Raw genomic sequence first — 20,626 nt, forward strand, 5'->3', positions numbered from 1 at the left:
AATTGTAAATGGACAATTATTGTGGAGGCACGATGTCTAAACTTTTAATTTAGATGGTTCATTAAAATAAGGTATTTAAGCTCCAAACAAATGTATTATCAACCATACACCTTTAATTATAATAATTAAGTTGAAAAAGAAAATGAAGAAAACCAATAATGGGTTGGAAAATTCAGCCAAAAAAAAATATGGGTTGGAAAAATAAGGTATAAATGTGCATTTGATAGAAATGGAAATACTCGTCAAGGAGTCAACGGCAATTAATAATATCAAATGTGCTCGAAATATTGGCTAATTAAAAAGTTGAATTATGTGAATTTTGTGGTATATAAATATATGATTGGTGAATTTTTCTTCCTTAATTATTTTTTATTTTTTTGAATTCAATGATATATTATATTTGGTTGAAGGTCAATGATAAGTTAAAGTTATGCACATACACCACACAAAAATATAAATAACTATGATATACAACATATACAAAATACAAATATAATATAATATTTTTTTTTTCTTAAATAATAAAAAAAAAGTAAATAAATAGGAAGTGAGGAAGGGAGGGAAGGACTAAGGAGAGGAGGAGACCAAAGTGGGTCAGAAGTACACGTTGTGCGCAGGCAGTTCCATGTGCCCACATGGATGATTGGAGAGTTGGAGTGAAGAAGCCATAGCCAAATTGGTAGAGCCAAAAAACAAAGCTTTGCAATCAATCAATGAAATTCTGACTCTCAGAGTGATTTACACGGATAGAGAAGGAAAACCCACCACGGAAATCTTCTTCCGAGTTGTTATTCTCAGTTTCTAGAGAGAAAAAGGTCTCAAATCCAGAAGATTTAGAGAGAAAGAGCAAAGATGAAGGAAGGCAATGATGGGTTTGTGAGAGCAGATCAGATTGATCTCAAGAGCTTAGATGAACAGCTCGAGAGGCATCTCAACAAGGTTTGGACTATGGACAAGAATAAGACCAAGGATGAAGAAATCAATCTACCAACTACCGCCACCGCCACCGCCACCGCAACCGCAACCACCGCATCATCCACGGCTACCTCCATTTCTTCCGCCAGTGCCGGCGCCGGAAAATCTGTCTTTAGTCCCTTCAAGCAGAGACAAGAGTGGGAGATTGATCCTTCCAAGCTCCTCATCAAGTCCGTCATTGCACGTGGCACTTTTGGCACGGTTCATCGTGGTTTCTACGACGGTCTAGATGTTGCTGGTTTGTTCCCGTAATTCTTTAAAATTAAAATTCAGTCCAAAGTAAAAATTTCCATTTTTCCTATATTATTATCCAAATGCCCAATTGCCCATATCATAATTTTGATGTTCATTCGATTTTACTATATGTTTTATGCTTATTGTTCAATATTTTCTTTTGGGTTCATTTAATTTTAGTTTATGTGTGAGATTATTAAAAAGACTAGTTGTTGGCAACTTGGGTTCGTATTATAAATGTAGTTGATGTATGCAATTGAGATTGATTTTGATGCTGCCTTGCAAGTAGTCCAAAATTAGATTAGGTGGACCATTAATTAGTATTCTTCATCCTCTATTGATATTGGCTCTCCTCTTGTCTTGTATATATGATGTCACAATTAGTACCCTTAAATCTAATTATTACTCTGATCAGGAAAAGACTTTTATATTTATTAAATTATTGTTACAAAATTCAAGATTTGTATTTAACTTAATATTTTTCTTTTGGAGGTTTTTGGGTGTTTGACTAATGTAAATTGTAGTCTTATGGGATCCGTGACTCTTACACGGATTTCGGATGAGTTTGCTGTTCGGCATCATACATTGAAGATACTGTTTTTTTTTTTAATGAACTTTCATGTGATCTCATCTGTTGGCTTAAATGTAATTGTATATTGAAATAAATATATGTCATGATAGCAAAAGTTTCTATTTTTAAATGTCGTTTCATCATCGTTATCATTTCCATCTCAATCCAACTAAGTCTGGCCTTTTGGCCATTTTATACATTATCTTATTTTCTCTTCTTATCGATTTAGAATTTGATAAATATTTATCTTTTGTTACGAGTTACTCAGTATTTTTTTTTTTTTTCCTTATTCTTCTTCTTTTCATTTGTAACCTCAGTTAAAATGCTTGACTGGGGTGAAGAGGGCCACAGGACAGAAGCTGAGATTTCTTCATTAAGAGCAGCTTTTACACAAGAAGTTGCTGTATGGCATAAACTTGATCATCCTAATGTTACTAAGGTGTGAAGTTTGATATTTATGTTGTTTTTTCAATTTCTTTTGGGACTTCATAACATTTGTGAATTGTGATCGAATGTTGAACTGGGAACTTAGTGTTATGTTTTTATACAGCCTCATGCAAGCAGAAACTGAATTGAATTAACCTTATTATGTCAGAAAAGCATTTCTATGTGATGCTCAATAGGTTGTAGTTTTAACTTGTACAAGGCTCTTCTGTTTCAAAATCACAGTAAAAGCAATGTTGTATGTTTCTGACTTCTTTCTAAATGGCTAGCACAGTAGCATTTATCATGAATGTATACATAAACTGATAAGTTTCTTTCATATGATAGTACTACATTGTACATTGAACACTCACTAAAGCATAGCTTATTTGAATTTTAGTAATTTAAAGTAATCAGGTCATGAGAATTCTCAGAGCTATTTTTCGTGGCCTCTTTCTTGATATGATGTGGAGCTTAGACTCCTGATGCAGATTCATTATTGTTGTTGAAATGAGTGGTGTTTAATCAAGAGAATAATTTTGCATGAACAACTAGACACATTTAGAGATGGTTTTCTGTTACTATCTCCTCTGAGTAGATTGATAATATTCTGCACTATCATTTTCCAGTTTATAGGGGCAACAATGGGTTCGTCTGATCTACGAATACAGACTGAAAATGGGTTCATGGGCATGCCCAACAGTGTTTGTTGTGTTGTTGTGGAATATCTTCCAGGAGGTGCTCTGAAATCTTACCTCATAAAGAACAGACGAAGAAAACTAGCTTTTAAGGTCGTTGTCCAGCTGGCTTTGGATCTTGCTAGAGGGTATATTACTCGTCTCTTGTTTCTATCTCCCCTACACTCTAGCATTCTGTTTTGGCACTTAAATATTTGTGGGTTGTGATCTTGTCAAGCTTAATACTTAGACGATCATGAACTTTGTTTTGCAGTTTGAGTTACCTTCATTCGCAGAAGATTGTTCACAGAGATGTAAAGACAGAGAACATGCTTCTGGACAAATCGCGTACAGTAAAGATTGCGGATTTCGGGGTTGCTCGAGTTGAGGCTTCAAATCCTAATGACATGACTGGGGAGACTGGGACACTTGGTTACATGGCTCCTGAGGTATTTTTTCGTCCATTTACTTACTCATTATATAATTTAGCTTGATGTGTTGTTTAGTTTGTCTACATTTTTTCCCCAACATACTAAACCAGCTTAAATCCCATACATGAAGAAGTGGATGACGCCTCCTAAAAATTAGTTATATCCTTCTAAACTATAGTTCATTTACTTTGCTTGAAAGCTCTGTCACTTGCTATTAAAAAGAACAATGCTATACTAGTCATCCGAATGTTTCAGCTACGAGAGTCCTATTCTCTATAAAACAAATAACCAAAACTGGTGGTTACAGGTTCTCAATGGCAATCCCTATAACCGGAAGTGTGATGTTTACAGTTTTGGCATCTGTCTATGGGAGATATACTGCTGTGACATGCCATATCCCGACCTTAGTTTCTCAGAAGTTACTTCAGCTGTGGTCCGCCAGGTGAGTTTTCACTTCTCTTCTCTTTTCCTCAGCCTCGTATTTGTTTCTTGAGAAATAGTTTTACACGCCGAATCAACTCTACTTCATGTTGCATTTGCAGAATCTGAGACCAGAGATACCAAGATGTTGTCCAAGTTCCCTGTCCAACGTAATGAAGCGATGCTGGGATGCCAATCCGGACAAACGGCCAGAGATGGACGAAGTAGTTTCATTGTTGGAGGCCATTGACACATCAAAAGGTGGAGGTATGATCCCTGGTGACCAGCCTCAGGGTTGCCTATGCTTCCGCAAGTATCGAGGGCCTTGAAGCTCTCTTGCTTTCGACCAGATGAACAAATTTGAAGTATGATTATTCTTAGGATCGGAGAGATTTCGATCTAATCTGTATTTATGATGATGAAAAAGAATAGAAATTTGGGATGTTCAAAACAAGAGGTCAAGATTGCTGCTGGGTATACGCTGCTGAAAGAAATACACCTCGCTTTTTCGGAGGATGTAAAGCTTTTGTTAGTATTTTTTTTTCCCCTTCTTTTTCTCTGTTTTTCTTGGTTCTTAAGCACCTCCTTTGTAAGATCTCCCATCATATACCATAAATAATAATATTGTTGTTATAATTAAGTTGGCCAGGCCATACCACACATAACCTAAAAAGAAACTCTCAAGTACATGGCCTTCTTGTGTATTGGTGAATTCTTTTGCTTGATGATTTGGAAATGTAGGCTTAAGGTGAAAAGGTTTTACTTTACTCTTATGAGGCTTTTCTGTAATATGAATTGTTTAGGGTTTGCTATTTTCTTTTTCTTTCATTTTTTTTTATTATTGTTATTTATTTTTTTGTTTACACTTGTATCAATCAAACAACAAATTTCTCTACTCACTGTCTGTCTTTATAGTTTAAGCAAATTAAGCTTAAGAGCACATGGTGTGCTGCATTATTCCATTTAGTTTTGGTCTTGTAGTAAAAATGTAATAATACTTCTTGTGAATTATATTAAGTCTAAATAGAAAAATTTAGTCACGACATTAGTCTAGAACTTATATATATCACCAAAACTAGTAGCTCAAAAAGTTGTACCGGTACACAACTTAAAATGGGATTAATCTTAATTAAGGACCCAAAAAAGAAGTGAGCATTTTCTTTTTAATTAGAGTACTTAATAATATTATTGTGTCCCTCTAATTCTAAACACTTGAGAGTTGAACTTCAGAGGTAGACTTGTCATCATCATTATCATCATCATCATCATCCCATTTTGTTGTTTTGTAATATGTAGCATATAGAATCAGCTGTACTAAACCAGATAAAGCTCCCAAACCATTTGGTATCTGTACATATAATAATTAAGTAATTAAAACCTTATTATGTACACAATTATGCAGTGGTTAATTATTTGAGCAAAAATAATTACCAATATAAAGGGGTCAAATTTAAGGAGGGCGTAGATAACCCAGATCAGTCCATTGCAGAAGTTAGCAAGTGATAGATAGAATGGCATATACTTCACACTCTTTGTCCTAATCACCATACGCTGAAAGTTTATACACATAATTAATTACAGACATATTTGCAAAATATACTAAAATCTGAATAAATATATTTATATTACCATGACTGTCAATGGTGAAGTATACATAATGACATTGAAGATTATAGAAAGCATCCCTACAAGCATAGACCGTTCCTTGGTGGTATGTAAAACTCTGAGTGTGATGATTACTATAATCAGAAAGAATATAGTTTCAATCATTACAGCAATGATGATCTTTTTCTGTAATTAAAAAAAAATATATTTAAAAAATTAGTCATATGTTTACTGAAAAAAATGTTAAGTAAATTAAGTTTTGAGATAGAAATTTAGGATACTTACGCGCTTGGAGGGAGGAGAAAATACCAAAAAGATGGCGACGTAGGCGAGTTCTATGAAGAACCCTGTGCCGTTGATGGTGACGACAAGAATGTTGTCTGGCCGGACGACTGGAAGGCCATAGAATGACCACAATGCACAATTGAGAAGAGTGGCTACATAGGGATCCGGCTTGAAATCTTCTACTGCTCTTTGTTTGCAAATTTTCACAAATGTTGGTCTACAAATATAATTGTCACACATTGATGTTATTAATAATTAGTTTCCATATAGTATGAAATTTAACAACATTCAAAGAAAAAAGTATTATTAGTGAGAAGAATATTACATTGGGGAGGTGAATAAACAGAAAGATATAACATTTCCTGCCCAAACATTAAAACAAAAAGAGAAAAAAGATTAGAAACTATATACATAATAATATTATCGATGGAAATTAAAGAAATTAAATGAAAGCATATTGCTAGATTAATTAGGATATGTTATGACAGACCAATAATCCCTACAACGGTTCTTATGACTCCTGTATTAACCATTGTTGTTATTTTTGTTTGTTGTTACATTCAAAAATAACTACTGAACTGAAAAAATCAGTACAAGTAGGAAGGAAGAAGAGAAGAGTGTAATAAGATAGATAGATATATTGTACGTGGTAGTGGTAGAAGTAGTTGAGTTTGTAATGAGAGAAGGTTTTTTTTTATTATTATTTATAAATGTTTTTTTTATGCAATCAACTTTGGAAAGTAAAAAGTAGATGCAATGTAGGGAAGATAAAACTAACTGTTACATGTGTGAGTGAAATCTGTAACTGATCACTGAAGAAAAAGTCTCAACTTTGTTGATGGCGGGTATTAAGGAGATGGTAATTGTGGGCCAAATAAAAGAAAAACTTACACATGCATATTGGAATCTTTCATTTACATTTATAGATATTACGTGGGAAATTGTGTTACACCCCACGTTTTTTATTATCTCACTTTTTTAATTTTCTTAAACCAAGATTAATCTTTTTAGGTGAGAGAATATTAGTTTTGCTTTTCTTGATGGAGTTTTTTTTTTTTTTTACATTTATGATGCTGACACTCACCATCTAACTAAGATAGTTCCTTATTTAATCGAAAGACATATTTTGTTAAATTATGAGCCAAGAAATAAGAAAACAATATGAAATAAAATTACTCTCAAAAAGTTACACAATAAAGCTATACGTCCTTAAATAGTATACCAAAATTGTCTAACCAATAAATATGCTTTGTTAAACCATAAGCTGCAGAAATAAGAAAACAACATAGGACAAAACTAACTCTGAAATTTAGACCATAAAAATATACGTTCCCAAATAGCATACCAAAAAAGTTAGAGTTTCAACTTGTAATTAAAAAACTACTTGAAATATCACAAAACAAACGCAAAAAAAATATTTTATTAGAATAACAATCTTTAAATAAAATAATATATTGATAAAATACTAAATTTTGAGACTCTTGATTTTATCAAGTAAAAATTAATAAAAAAACTTAAAAATACTAAGTTAAAAGTGTTACTATTTAGCTAGTAGTAACGTACTAACACACAACTATTTTTAACTTATCAAAATTCAATAATCATACCACATTAACTTATAAAATAAGATAATTTTCTAAATTATTATTAAGGAGTGTACTGTTTTCCAAATATATAAAACTAGGTAACAATGCCGCGCTTCGCGCAGCTCTTAAAATATTTTTAAACTATATTATTTTTTAAAATACGACAAACTAAAAAGTCTCTGCAGTATAAAATACGTAAATTATACGTTGTGATAGACTCTTGAAGAGTTTTTGATTAATTGAAGAACAAACTTTTATTTCTTTTGTATATCGAGAAATATTAAATGTATAAAGTTTGTTCATTAGTATTGAAGTCCTGAAGTACTTCATATGTATTAAGAATTATAGATATATGATCATTTGATATGAAAATTAAGATCATACAACAAGATGAAACAAATATATGGTATTGGAGTACCATCATTGTCACAAATGAAATTTATATTAGCATTAATGTGTTATGTTCATATCTACTTGAAATGTTAAATTTTAGTATGAACAAGATTGTATATACACATGAATGATACAATTAGTTGGATAAATATTAATGTTCCACGAACCCCTCATCTATAATTTAGAAGTCCATACATACTCTGGAAGAGTTATAGAAAATATATGATCAAAGATTGTATATGGTGATATTTTAAAAGTGATAACAATAATCTTATGAGATATATTATCACCAAAAGAATTATGGATCATATGTGCATGAGGGGGAGACATATTCATGTTGCACTCTTTTTCCCTTAGTTCAGGTTTTGTCCCAATGGGTTTTCCTGATAAGGTTTTTAACGAGGCAACTTGCAAATAATTATGAATATGAAATATACATTGTACTCTTTTTCCCTAGCTCAGATTTTGTCCCACTGAGTTTTTCTGGCAAGGTTTTTAACGAGGCAGCTATAAATCATGTTAACATACTTGCATTTTATGAAGCAAGTAGAGAATGTGTGGGAGTGAGATCATTGACATAGCATATTCGGGAAACATATGGATTGCACTCTATAAAGAAGTATCAACACAAACAGTTCTCTATGAAGATAATACTGCTTGCATCACTCAACTAAAAGGAGGGTACATTGAAGGAGATAGAGTTAGAACACATTTCACGAAATTCTTCTTTATACGCTTCAAGAAAATGCATATTGGTGTTCAACATATTCAATCAAGTGTCAATCTTACAAACTTATTCACAAAGTTATTACCAACATCAACATTTGAGAAGACGGCAGACAAGATCGAAATTCGTTGATTAGAAGATCTCCACAAATGCCTAAATTCGTCGATTAGAAGATCTCATGTATTTGTATAAATAGGGGTTCACCCCATTGAAATAAACAACTTAGAAATTCTCATTCACTTTCTCTTTCTCTCTTCATCTTCTTCTTCTTTCTTCTCATCTACTTTATATTATTTTATATTATTTCATAACACGTTATCAGCACGAGTCTCTGCCCAAGCTTCAAGCATGAGTCTCTGCCTAAGACCCAATGTAAGTATTTTGTTAAAGTTCTTCAATTGTTTCAAAGTCACGATACACTAAATATATATTTATATATATACTCATCTGACTGAAACAATTTCAAGAATCATTTGGTTTCCTTTTTCTTTTTATCTATATATCTATATATTATATATGTATGTATATATTTTTATATATTTATTATTAATTTCATATATATATATATTATGTTCTTATCATTCATAATATTTACAATATATGTGTGCCTATGATATGATAGAGAAAATCTATATAAATTATACATATATCCAAAAGATTATGTATTATCGATAAAATATTGCATATATCCTAAAGATTATGCATCATCGATAAAATATTGCATGTATCCTGAAGATTATGCATCATCGATAAAAAATTGTATGTATCCTGAAGATTATGCATCCTCGATAAAATCTTGCATATATCGTGAAGATTATGCAAACATAATATTTATTATATAGTTGATGGATATATAATGAAAGAGATGAATACATATTTATATATATGTTCTTGTATTCTTTGAGGACAATGAAAAGTAATCTAATATCGATATAGATTTTGACAAACATTTCCTGAAGTAAATGTTTTATATTTGTCAAAAAAAATGATTGTATTTATGTGAATACAACTAAAGAATCATTAAAAATGATTATTATTGATGCAATTTTATAGTGGGTTTTGAATATCTAAAAAGAATATTAAGAAAATTATCTAAAAAGAATATTAAGAAAATTATGTATTATTACCATTAATTGTAATCAATATTCCTCTTTTTCTTAGTTTCCCTTTTTCTTAGTTTCTTAATATTTCACTCTTGTATTTGTATAAATAGGGGTTCACCCCATTGGAATAAACAACTCAGAAATTCTCATTCACTTTCTCTTTCTCTCTTCATCTTTTTCTTCTTTCTTCTCATCTACTTTATATTATTTTATATTATTTTATAACACGTTATCAGCACGAGTCTCTGCCCAAGCTTCAAGCATGAGTCTCTTCCTAAGACCCAATGTAAGTATTTTGTCAATTTTCTTGAATTGTTTCAAAGTCACGATACACTAAATATATATTTATATATATACTTATCTGACTGAAACAATTTCAAGAATCCTTTATTTTCTTTTTTCTTTTTATCTATATATATATATATATATCTATATATTATATATGTATGTATATGTTTTTATATATTGATTCATATATATACATATTATGTATTTATCATTCATAATATTTACAATATATGTTTGCCTATGATATGATAAAGAAAATCTATATAAATTATACATATACCCTGAAGATTATGTATCCTCGAAAAATATTGCATATATCTTAAAGATTATGCATCATCGACAAAATATTGCATATATCCTGATGATTATGCGTCCTCAATAAAATCTTGCATATATCCTGAAGATTATGCAAACGTAATATTCATTATATAGTTGATGGATATATAATGAAAGAGATGAATACATATTTATATATATGTTCTTGTATTCTTTGAGGACAATGAAAAGTAATCTAATATCGATATAGATTTTGACAAACATTTCCTGAAGTAAATGTTTTATTTTTGTCAAAAAAAAAATGATTGTATTTATGTGAATACAACTAAAGAATCATTAAAAATGATTATTATTGATGCAATTTTATAGTGGGTTTTGAATATCCAAAAAGAATATTAAGAAAATTGCATTGAAACATCAAAGTATAAGAATAACAATGAGCATGACTAATGTTATTTAAATACATGAGGCATGTATTTATTGTTCATCATTCCCTGCAGAGAATGATACGAATTGAAGTCAATTACTTTTAAAGATTCCTCGTATTAGTCATGTTATTATACATTGTTATTACTTGCAATATTGGAAATTATTGAATCTGACATATATTAAAGATTAAATTTTGCATACATCTTGGAGACTATGCAAAAATTGCATTCATATATTCTTTGAAATATCGTAAAAATTGAATAATTTCTTATATTTTTATGGATGAACAAGTAATAAATTTTTAAGAAATTTATAATAATGTTCTACTTGTTCAACGTCATTCCCCGAAGTGAATGTAATGATTTTAAATAATCAATGACATTATTTACTAAAATATTTACAGAAAAAAGTGGAAACAACCAAAAGATGAGATACTACACACAATCAAAGTGCATGAAATCTATATATCATGTGTGGAATTGAATAATAGTGGTCGCGTACTTGTAGTACGGACACACTTATAATCAAGATAAAAGTATACTTGATTATTTAATAGAATGTGAATTGTACAAACTTATTGTACATTTAGAATATTTAAATATCATTACCTAAAGAGAATGAATAGGCATGAAATTCTATTTCAAAGAATATAGATTTCACATATATTGGTAATGCCAGAAGGAAATTAATCTATACATATTTTATTATTTCTTGAAATCAATAGTTTCAAACTATTGTTGGTACATGATATGTAAATATATAGTTACCATATAATTCAGTTTGCATAATCCCAAAAGTGGATATATAATTTACTAATATTTGTTAGTGATCCAATATAATCAAAGTGATAAAGAATCACAAAATGATTATTTGAAAAGCTTCCTGAAGAAGTCTTACATACAATTGCTACTTTGAGTAGTAAAATGTCTTTGTATGTACCTAGATTTGTAACTTTTATCTAGTTATGAAAGTGATAATAAATAACTTATTATATGTACTTGTTGTACATTTAAATATATAATATATCAAGTCATGATAATTAGACTGATGAATAGTCTATTAATAAATTAGACGACTTGTTAAAAAGATATCAGGAAAAATGAATGATATGTTATGGTTATATCTATTTGACCATTACAATAACATGATGAAGTTGTCATGTATCTTTTAAATTATACACATCATTGAATTGATGATAGTGATTCCTGAAGAGTGTATATGTTTTGGAGAATAATATAATTATATTATTCGTGTATATAAAAATAAAACTTGTAATGATTATGTTGTAATGAATTTACATTACATTTTGAAAGTTTCATTGAAATACAAATTATAGTGAACCTGAAGTTCATGAATTGGATTATTTTGACATGATCAATCATATGCAATAAATTGTCAAAGAATTTGACTAAATTTTGTTGAAGAACCAGAAGATTCTTCTCATTGTTATTTATAAGGCTCAAAAGAAGAATGTGCATATATTTTTCCACATAGAAAATATTTAAATTATATTTTCTTAACAATCTTGAGCCATTGTTAGATTTTTATTGCATAGTTTCTTATCGATGTGATAAGATTATATAATCATGCATTTACAAAATGTGTAAATTTATGTATTTCTAATTATACACGTATGACTCATTCTTAGAAATGAATTAAGTTCATAAGGATTGAACTTGAAACTGAAGTTTATTGAACCTGAAGTTCAATGTCACATAGTATATATGAGTTTAAACAAATATTGATTCATTGTGATATACTGAAATCCCTACAAGTATATTAATATTATTAGATATCACAATTTTTAAAAATTCTCTCGATCAGGGGGAGAGAAGCAGTTGGGATCGATGATAATTTTTGAAAAATGATCCTTGCACAAAGTATATAAGAACAATATAGTTCAAAATGATATATACCAACTGCAAATCAATATTATTCAAAGTTGAGATAGAATGAGTTGAAAACGCCTGAAGCGTAAATGAATAATGTAAAAATTATTAATAAATGTTCATTTTATTTGCCCTGAAGTTGTTAAATCTAGAGGTACTCATGGAGATACCTTAATGTTATAAAGTATTAAAATGATAACCGTGATGAAAACGGTACTCGAAAAGACTCCCAAGAGAAGTTAGACATAACACATTTGATCATAATTGAATCCCTGAAGTGATTCTATATAGGTACCTATAAATGATAAACATATTTGAAAAATATGTAATTTAAAGAGATCTCTATAAGTTATGTCAATATGGGAGGAAATTATCATTTATTGAAATTTTTGTCGACAATAAATATTGAATGTTTGCATATGCAATAAACTAACATGAGATAGCAAGGATCATGGTATTAGATTTGTCGAGAATCATCGACATACATTTTGATTTTTGGCTAAAATATTATGACGCAATCCAGGCAAATTTACTCACATAAAGTGAAGTAAGACCTGTAGGGTGTGCAAATAAATATTTCTAATGAGAAATTTGCATATATGTATTTGTACATAATGAATTGTTGTACAAAGTTTGCATAGACATGAGATTGATTGAAGTAAGGCTTAAATATTGAGAAAATATAATCATGATTTGATTATAGCCTGGAATATATTTTATGAGGATTTATAAGCGTCACATAAATGTTGCAACAAAAGGTTATTTATTTGGAGCTCCTAATATAGTGAGAATTTGAAATAAGCCTTATCTAAAAATTCTAGAAGAATTTAATACATGTCTTAAGTGATATAAATTCAAAGTCGCGCGCACTATATGACAAAGATCTTTGTATGAAATAAAGACATGTAAGTAAATTATTATTTGAAAAATACCTATGGTTGTCTATGCAATATAAATACGTAAATTATACGTTGTGATAAACTCTTGAAGAGTTTTTTTAATTAATTGCAAAACAAACTTTTATTTCTTTTGTATATCGAGAAATATTAATGTATAAAGTTTGTTCATTAGTATTGAAGTCTTGAAGTACTTCATATGTATCAAGAATTATAGATATATGATCATTTATTAAGATCATACAACAAGATGGAACAAATATATGGTCTTGGAGTACCATCATTGTCACAAATGAAAATTTATAGTACCATTAATGTGTTATGTTCATATCTACTTGAAATTTTAAATTTTAGTATGAACAAAGTTGTGTACACACATGAATGATACAATTAGTTGGATAAAGATTAATGTTCCACGAACCCCTCATCTATAAGAAGTCCATACATACTCTGGAAGAGTTATAGAAAATATATGATCAAAGATTATATATGGTGATATTTTAAAAGTGATAACAATAATCTTATGAGATATATTATCACCAAAAGAATTATGGATCATATGTGCATGAGGGGGAGACATATTTTGCACTCTTTTTCCCTTAGTTCAAGTTTTGTCCCAATGGGTTTTCCTGGCAAGGTTTTTAACGAGGCAACTTGCAAATAATTATGAATATGAAATATATATTGTACTCTTTTCCCTAGCTCAGATTTTGTCCCACTGGGTTTTTCTGGCAAGGTTTTTAACGAGGCAACTATAAATCATGTTAACATACTTGCATTTTATGAAGCAAGTAGAAAATGTGTGTGAGTGAGATCATTGACATAGCATATTCGGGAAACATATAGATTTCACTCAATAAAGAAGTATCAACCCAAGCAATTCTCTATGGATAATACTGCTTGCATCGTTCAACTAAAAGGAGGTACATTGAAGGAGATAGAGTTAGAACACATTTCACGAAATTCTTCTTTATACGCTTCAAGAAAATGCATATTGGTGTTCAACATATTCAATCAAGTGTCAATCTTGCAAACTTATTCACAAAGTTATTACCAACATCAACATTTGAGAAGACGGCAGACAAGATCGAAATTCGTCGATTAGAAGATCTCCACAAATGCCTAAATGAGGGGGAGTTAGTTTACACTATACTCTTTTTCTTTGATCAAGTTTTCAGCAAGATTTTTAATAAGACAGTTATTATGGACATCCAAGGGGGAGTGTTATAAATATTAATAATTATGTGGATGCCCAAATCTTTTATTTATTACCATTAATTGTAATCAATATTCCTCTTTTTCTTAGTTTTCCTTTTTCTTAGTTTCTTAATATTTCACTCTTGTATTTGTATAAATAGGGGTTCACCCCATTGGAATAAACAACTCAGAAATTCTCATTCACTTTCTCTTTCTCTCTTCATCTTCTTCTTCTTTCTTCTCATCTACTTTATATTATTTTATAACACGTTATCAGCACGAGTCTCTGCCCAAGCTTCAAGCATGAGTCTCTTCCTAAGACCCAATGTAAGTATTTTGTCAATTTTCTTGAATTGTTTCAAAGTCACGATACACTAAATATATATTTATATATATACTTATCTGACTGAAACAATTTCAAGAATCCTTTATTTTCTTTTTTCTTTTTATCTATATATATATATCTATATATTATATATGTATGTATATGTTTTTATATATTGATTCATATATATACATATTATGTACTTATCATTCATAATATTTACAATATACGTGTATAATTAGAAATACATAAATTTACACATTTTGTAAATGCATGATTATATAATCTTATCACATCGATAAGAAACTATGCAATAAAAATCTAACAATGGCTCAAGATTGTTAAGAAAATATAATTTAAATATTTTCTATGTGCAAATATATGCACATTCTTCTTTTGAGCCTTATAAATAACAATGAGAAGAATCTTCTGGTTCTTCAACAAAATTTAGTCAAATTTTTTGACAATTTATTGCATATGATTGATCATGTCAAAATAATTCAATTCATGAACTTCAGGTTCACTATAATTTGTATTTCAATGAAACTTTCAAAATGTAATGTAAATTCATTACAACATAATCATTACAAGTTTCATTTTTATATACACGAATAATATAATTATATTATTCTCCAAAACATATACACTCTTCAGGAATCACTATCATCAATTCAATGATGTGTATAATTTAAAAGATACATGACAACTTCATCATGTTATTGTAATGGTCAAATAGATATAACCATAACATATCATTCATTTTTCCTGATATCTTTTTAACAAGTCGTCTAATTTATTAATAGACTATTCATCAGTCTAATTATCATGACTTGATATATTATATATTTAAATGTACAACAAGTACATATAATAAGTTATTTATTATCACTTTCATAACTAGATAAAAGTTACACATCTAGGTACATACAAAGACATTTTACTACTCAAAGTAGCAATTGTATGTAAGACTTCTTCAGGAAGCTTTTCAAATAATCATTTTGTGATTCTTTATCACTTTGATTATATTGGATCACTGACAAATATTAGTAAATTATATATCCACTTTTGGGAATATGCAAACTGAATTATATAGTAACTATATATATATATATATACATATCCTGTACTAACAATAGTTTGAAACTATTGATTTCAAGAAATAATAAAATATATATATATATATTAATTTGCTTCTGGCATTACCAATATATGTGAAATCTATATTCTTTGAAATAGAATTTCATGTCTATTCATTCTCTTTAGGTAATGATAATTAAATATTTTAAATGTACAATAAGTTTGTACAATTCACATTCTATTAAATAATCAAGTATACTTTTATCTTGATTATAAGTATGTCAGTACTACAGGTACGCGACCACTATTATTCAATTCCACACATGATATATAAATTTCATGCACTTTGATTATGTGTGGTATCTCGTCTTTTAGTTGTTTCCACTTTTTCTGGAAATATTTGAGTAGTAAATAATGTCATTGATTATTTAAAATCATTACATTCACTTCGGGGAATGACGTTGAACAAGTAGAACATTATTATAAATTTCTTAAAAATTTATTACTTGTTCATCCATAAAAAATATAAGAAATTATTCAACAATTTCTTTTACGATATTTCAAAGAATATATGAATGCAATTTTTGCATAGTCTCCAAGATGTATGCAAAATTTAATCTTTAACATATGTCAGATTCAATAATTTCCAACATTGCAAGTAATAACAATGTATAATAACATGACTAATACGAGGAATCTTTAAAAGTGATTGACTTCAATTCGTATCATTCTCTGCAGGGAATGATGAACAATAAATACTGCCTCATGTATTTAAATAACATTAGTCATGCTCATTGTTATTCTTATACTTTAATGTTTCAATGCAATTTTCTTAACATTCTTTTTGGGTATTCAAAACCCACTATAAAATTGCATCAATAATAATCATTTTTAATGATTCTTTAGTTGTATTCACATAAATACAATCATTTTTTTTCTTCGATAAATATAAAACATTTACTTCAGGAAATGTTTGTCAAAATCTATATCGATATTAGATTATTTTTCATTGTCCTCAAAGAATACAAGAACATATATATAAATATGTATTCATCTCTTTCATTATATATTCATCAACTATATAATGAATATTACGTTTGCATAATCTTCAGGATATATGCAAGATTTTATTGAGGACGCATAATCATCAGGATGTATGCAATATTTTATCGAGGATGCATAATCTTCAGGATATATGCAATATTTTATCGATGATGCATAATCTTCAGGATATATGCAATATTTTATCGATGATGCATAATCTTCAGGATATATGCAATATTTTATCGATGATGCATAATCTTCAGGATATATGCAATATTTTATCGATGATGCATAATCTTTAGGATATATGCAATATTTTATCGATGATGCATAATCTTTAGGATATATGCAATATTTTATCGATGATACATAATCTTCTAGATATATGTATAATTTATATAGATTTTCTCTATCATATCATAGGCACACATATATTGTAAATATTATGAATGATAAGACCATTATATATATGAAATCAATAACAAATATATAAAAATATATACATACATATATAATATATAGATATATAGATAAAAAGAAAAAGGAAACCAAATGATTCTTGAAATTGTTTCAGTCAGATGAGTATATATATAAATATATATTTAGTGTATCGTGACTTTGAAACAATTCAAGAACTTTAACAAAATGCTTACATTGGGTCTTAGGCAGAGATTTATGCTTGAAGCTTGGGCAGAGACTCGTGCTGATAACGTGTTATAAAATAATATAATATAATATAAAGTAGATGAGAAGAAAGAAGAAGAAGATGTAGAGAGAAAGAGAAAGTGAAGGAGAATTTCTGAGTTATTTATTCCAATGGGGTGAACCCCTATTTATACAAATACAAGAGTGAGATCTTAAGAAACTAAGAAAAAGGGAAACTAAGGAAAAGATGAATGTTGATTACAATTCATGGTAATGAATAAAAGATTTGGACATCCACATAATTATTAATATTTATAACAGTCGTCAATTTAAATTAATAATTTTAATATAAAACATCAAAACTATATAAATTTCCTTAATTTAGCAGCTACTTATTGATTCGAGCTAATTATTTACATACATTTTATTTTATCAAATTAATCTAACTTAAGTTTATAACAAAAATATTCAAACGTCCAATATTTTGGTACATATATTTTTTAAATTATTAAACACAATAAAAAATAATAATCTTATCCTAACAATTTATATAAGCTTAAATAATATGCTATAAAGACAAAACAAAAATAATAATTATGTTTTGTTGAGATGTACTTTTATTTCATAATTGAGAATGTTTATTTAAATATAAATGATACTTGATCATCTTTTAATTTCTTGGAAGACATTTTTAAATCTCTCTTTATTTTATTGAGATGAGATCATACACATTTTTCATAATATATTATATATTACATCTAAATTATAAATAATTTTTTTTTTTGCTGAAAAAAAATTAATTAAAATTCAATTAAAAAATAATCTTCTTCACTTAATCTCTAAATAGAGAAATTTTCTTTCATCACCTGTACATTTGTGTATCCAAAAAGCTTCTTTCTCTAAAGTTAGCTATAATTTGATGAAAAATATTTCATGTACAACAAATTATTATGTAAAAGTATCTAGAAAAATTATATTTATAAGAAAAATGACTTATAATAAGAAGTTGCTCATATCTCTTTATTATATTACATATATATATTATTTATATACAACTTAATAATAGGATGGTATATTAATATAGAGTTTTCATAATATTAATTAATATAATGCATAGTTCTATATTTATACTTTGTATACATATAATGACTTAGTAACTAATAGAGTGGTATTTAAATATGAGCTTTTCATATTCTTAAGAATGCAACCAATTTTAATGTACATTCTTCTTTTTGTTATTATTTCTTTTATAATTATTAAAAAATTAAAAAACCTAGAAATTAGAAACAATAGAAAGAAATAGTAGTTGCCATGTCAATCACACTTTTATATTTACCTTTATATGAATATATAGATATATAAGATATAAATATAAATAAATGAAAGATATAAATTAATATTTATTTCTTATTATTATAATTATATGGGTAATAATGTGCATAGATTTTATATTTGAGTTTTATTACATATTATTTTGTTTTAATAATTGGAATATATATAAGCAAATAACATATATAAAATATTCTATAAAAAAAATATTCAAACAACTGTTATATATTTTAATAATTATTTAAGCATTATATATGTAATTAATATATAAATATTAAAATCAAAACTTATTTTATAATAAATCACTTAGTATACTCTATTATACCTATTATCAATATATTAATTAAAAATACTACATACTTTTTATTTTAATTTATATTGTATTATAATTTCATTTTTCTTTTGGTAAGCAAGAATGATCATATCAAATAATATTAATTAATTAATAATAGATAATAAAACTAAAATAATTAGTATTATTATAAAATTCGGTTATTTTTGCATCTTTTAATTGGGTAGGTTAACTTTATTTTTTTAATTATTTAATTTTTCTCTTTTAATTAATTAATTATTATTTAATAAATCTTAAAAATTAGAATAATGTGAGATTAAAATTTAAAATAACCACAGAATAAATAAATTAGAAAGTAATAAGAAGATCATGCCACAGAAGTATATCAAATAAACTTTCATTCTATGTGAGGAGCTTATAACATTTTCCAGTAAGAAATTTGTTCATCATTTACCTGATAAACATCATTAACATGTATGATAAATGTGCTATTTAAGAAAGTAGAAAATTCATGAAGCTTTCAAAGATACTTCAGGATTGGTGCTAGTTCTCCTTAATTAGCATAGCAAAAACTTCTTTACATGAATACTTGTTGATTGACATAACCTACACGTAAAATTGATACAAATGTAAGTACATATGCTAATATATAAACATGTATATATATAAATAAATATATTTATACACTTAAAATATTACTTATAAGTTGCCTAACAAAGATTAGAGAAGAAACAATAGCACAAATCAAAATATATATTGCATAAAAGAGGACATATATACCTACATATATAGTGATAAAATACAATAAATAAAAGAGTTATGAATAAGTTGAAAGGTTGTAAAATTATGAATAAGTTGAAAGGTTGCAGTTAAATATTTATTATCACTAATTACATTAAAATAAGTTGAAAGGTGTAATTGAATATTTATTATCACGTTTTTATGAATACAAAATTAATAAAAATATAAATTTTTGAGAAAATAGAAAAGGTTAATGAAATAAAATGTAGAGTGCCACTTAACCTCTCTAATGCTTTCCTATATATAGATATAGATTAGTTTCCAACATTACAAACTTAAATTGATTTCAAAAAAAAAATTACAAACTTAAATACTAATTAAATACTAATAAATTTAATATCCAATCCAATACATCATATCCTTCCATTGAAAAATATTTATTGCACAGCTAAAATCTCAAATTAGCTTCAATAAAATGAAGACAATAAATATTATTTATTAGTCTACCATTAATTATAAATCCTCCTTAATTTAACACCTAAGACCATCTCCAATGGGAGATGTAAAATTTGTGCTATATTTGACACAAAAAGTAGTTTTATAGTAAATTTACTCCAAATTTTAGCTTTGTGCTCCAATGTACAATTGTAAAATTTTAATGTAAAATTTAATAGTAGAAATTACACTATATATGGAAAAATTACTTAGCATTAATGCTAAGGGGTTATGGTTTTTTTTTATTTTTTTACATTTATATAGGTTTTTTTA

The 20,626-nt window shown here is 27.7% G+C and overlaps 2 protein-coding genes across 2 annotated transcripts; one reads left to right on the forward strand and one right to left on the reverse strand.

Moving 5' to 3' along the window:
• The first annotated feature begins 482 nt into the window (after positions 1 to 482).
• LOC115709386 (serine/threonine-protein kinase STY13) lies at positions 483 to 4,543 on the forward strand. The gene is made up of 6 exons (XM_030637473.2): positions 483 to 1,213; positions 2,098 to 2,219; positions 2,833 to 3,029; positions 3,155 to 3,329; positions 3,619 to 3,753; positions 3,854 to 4,543. The coding sequence occupies exons 1-6, from the start codon at positions 853 to 855 to the stop codon at positions 4,058 to 4,060; spliced, it is 1,197 nt and encodes a 398-aa protein (XP_030493333.1). The 5' UTR covers positions 483 to 852; the 3' UTR covers positions 4,061 to 4,543.
• Positions 4,544 to 4,763: 220 nt separating this feature from the next.
• Positions 4,764 to 6,343, reverse strand: LOC115709387 (bidirectional sugar transporter SWEET5). Its single transcript, XM_030637474.2, has 6 exons — positions 6,112 to 6,343; positions 5,947 to 5,983; positions 5,622 to 5,838; positions 5,361 to 5,522; positions 5,163 to 5,282; positions 4,764 to 5,079 (listed from the first exon to the last, which is right to left on the reverse strand). Exons 1-6 carry the CDS (start codon positions 6,152 to 6,154, stop codon positions 4,936 to 4,938), a joined length of 723 nt encoding a protein of 240 aa, XP_030493334.1. The 5' UTR covers positions 6,155 to 6,343; the 3' UTR covers positions 4,764 to 4,935.
• Between the last annotated feature and the right edge of the window lie 14,283 nt (positions 6,344 to 20,626).

Source organism: Cannabis sativa, chromosome 3, assembly GCF_029168945.1.
Source record: "Cannabis sativa cultivar Pink pepper isolate KNU-18-1 chromosome 3, ASM2916894v1, whole genome shotgun sequence".
In the NCBI taxonomy this organism is placed as follows: Eukaryota; Viridiplantae; Streptophyta; class Magnoliopsida; order Rosales; family Cannabaceae; genus Cannabis; species Cannabis sativa.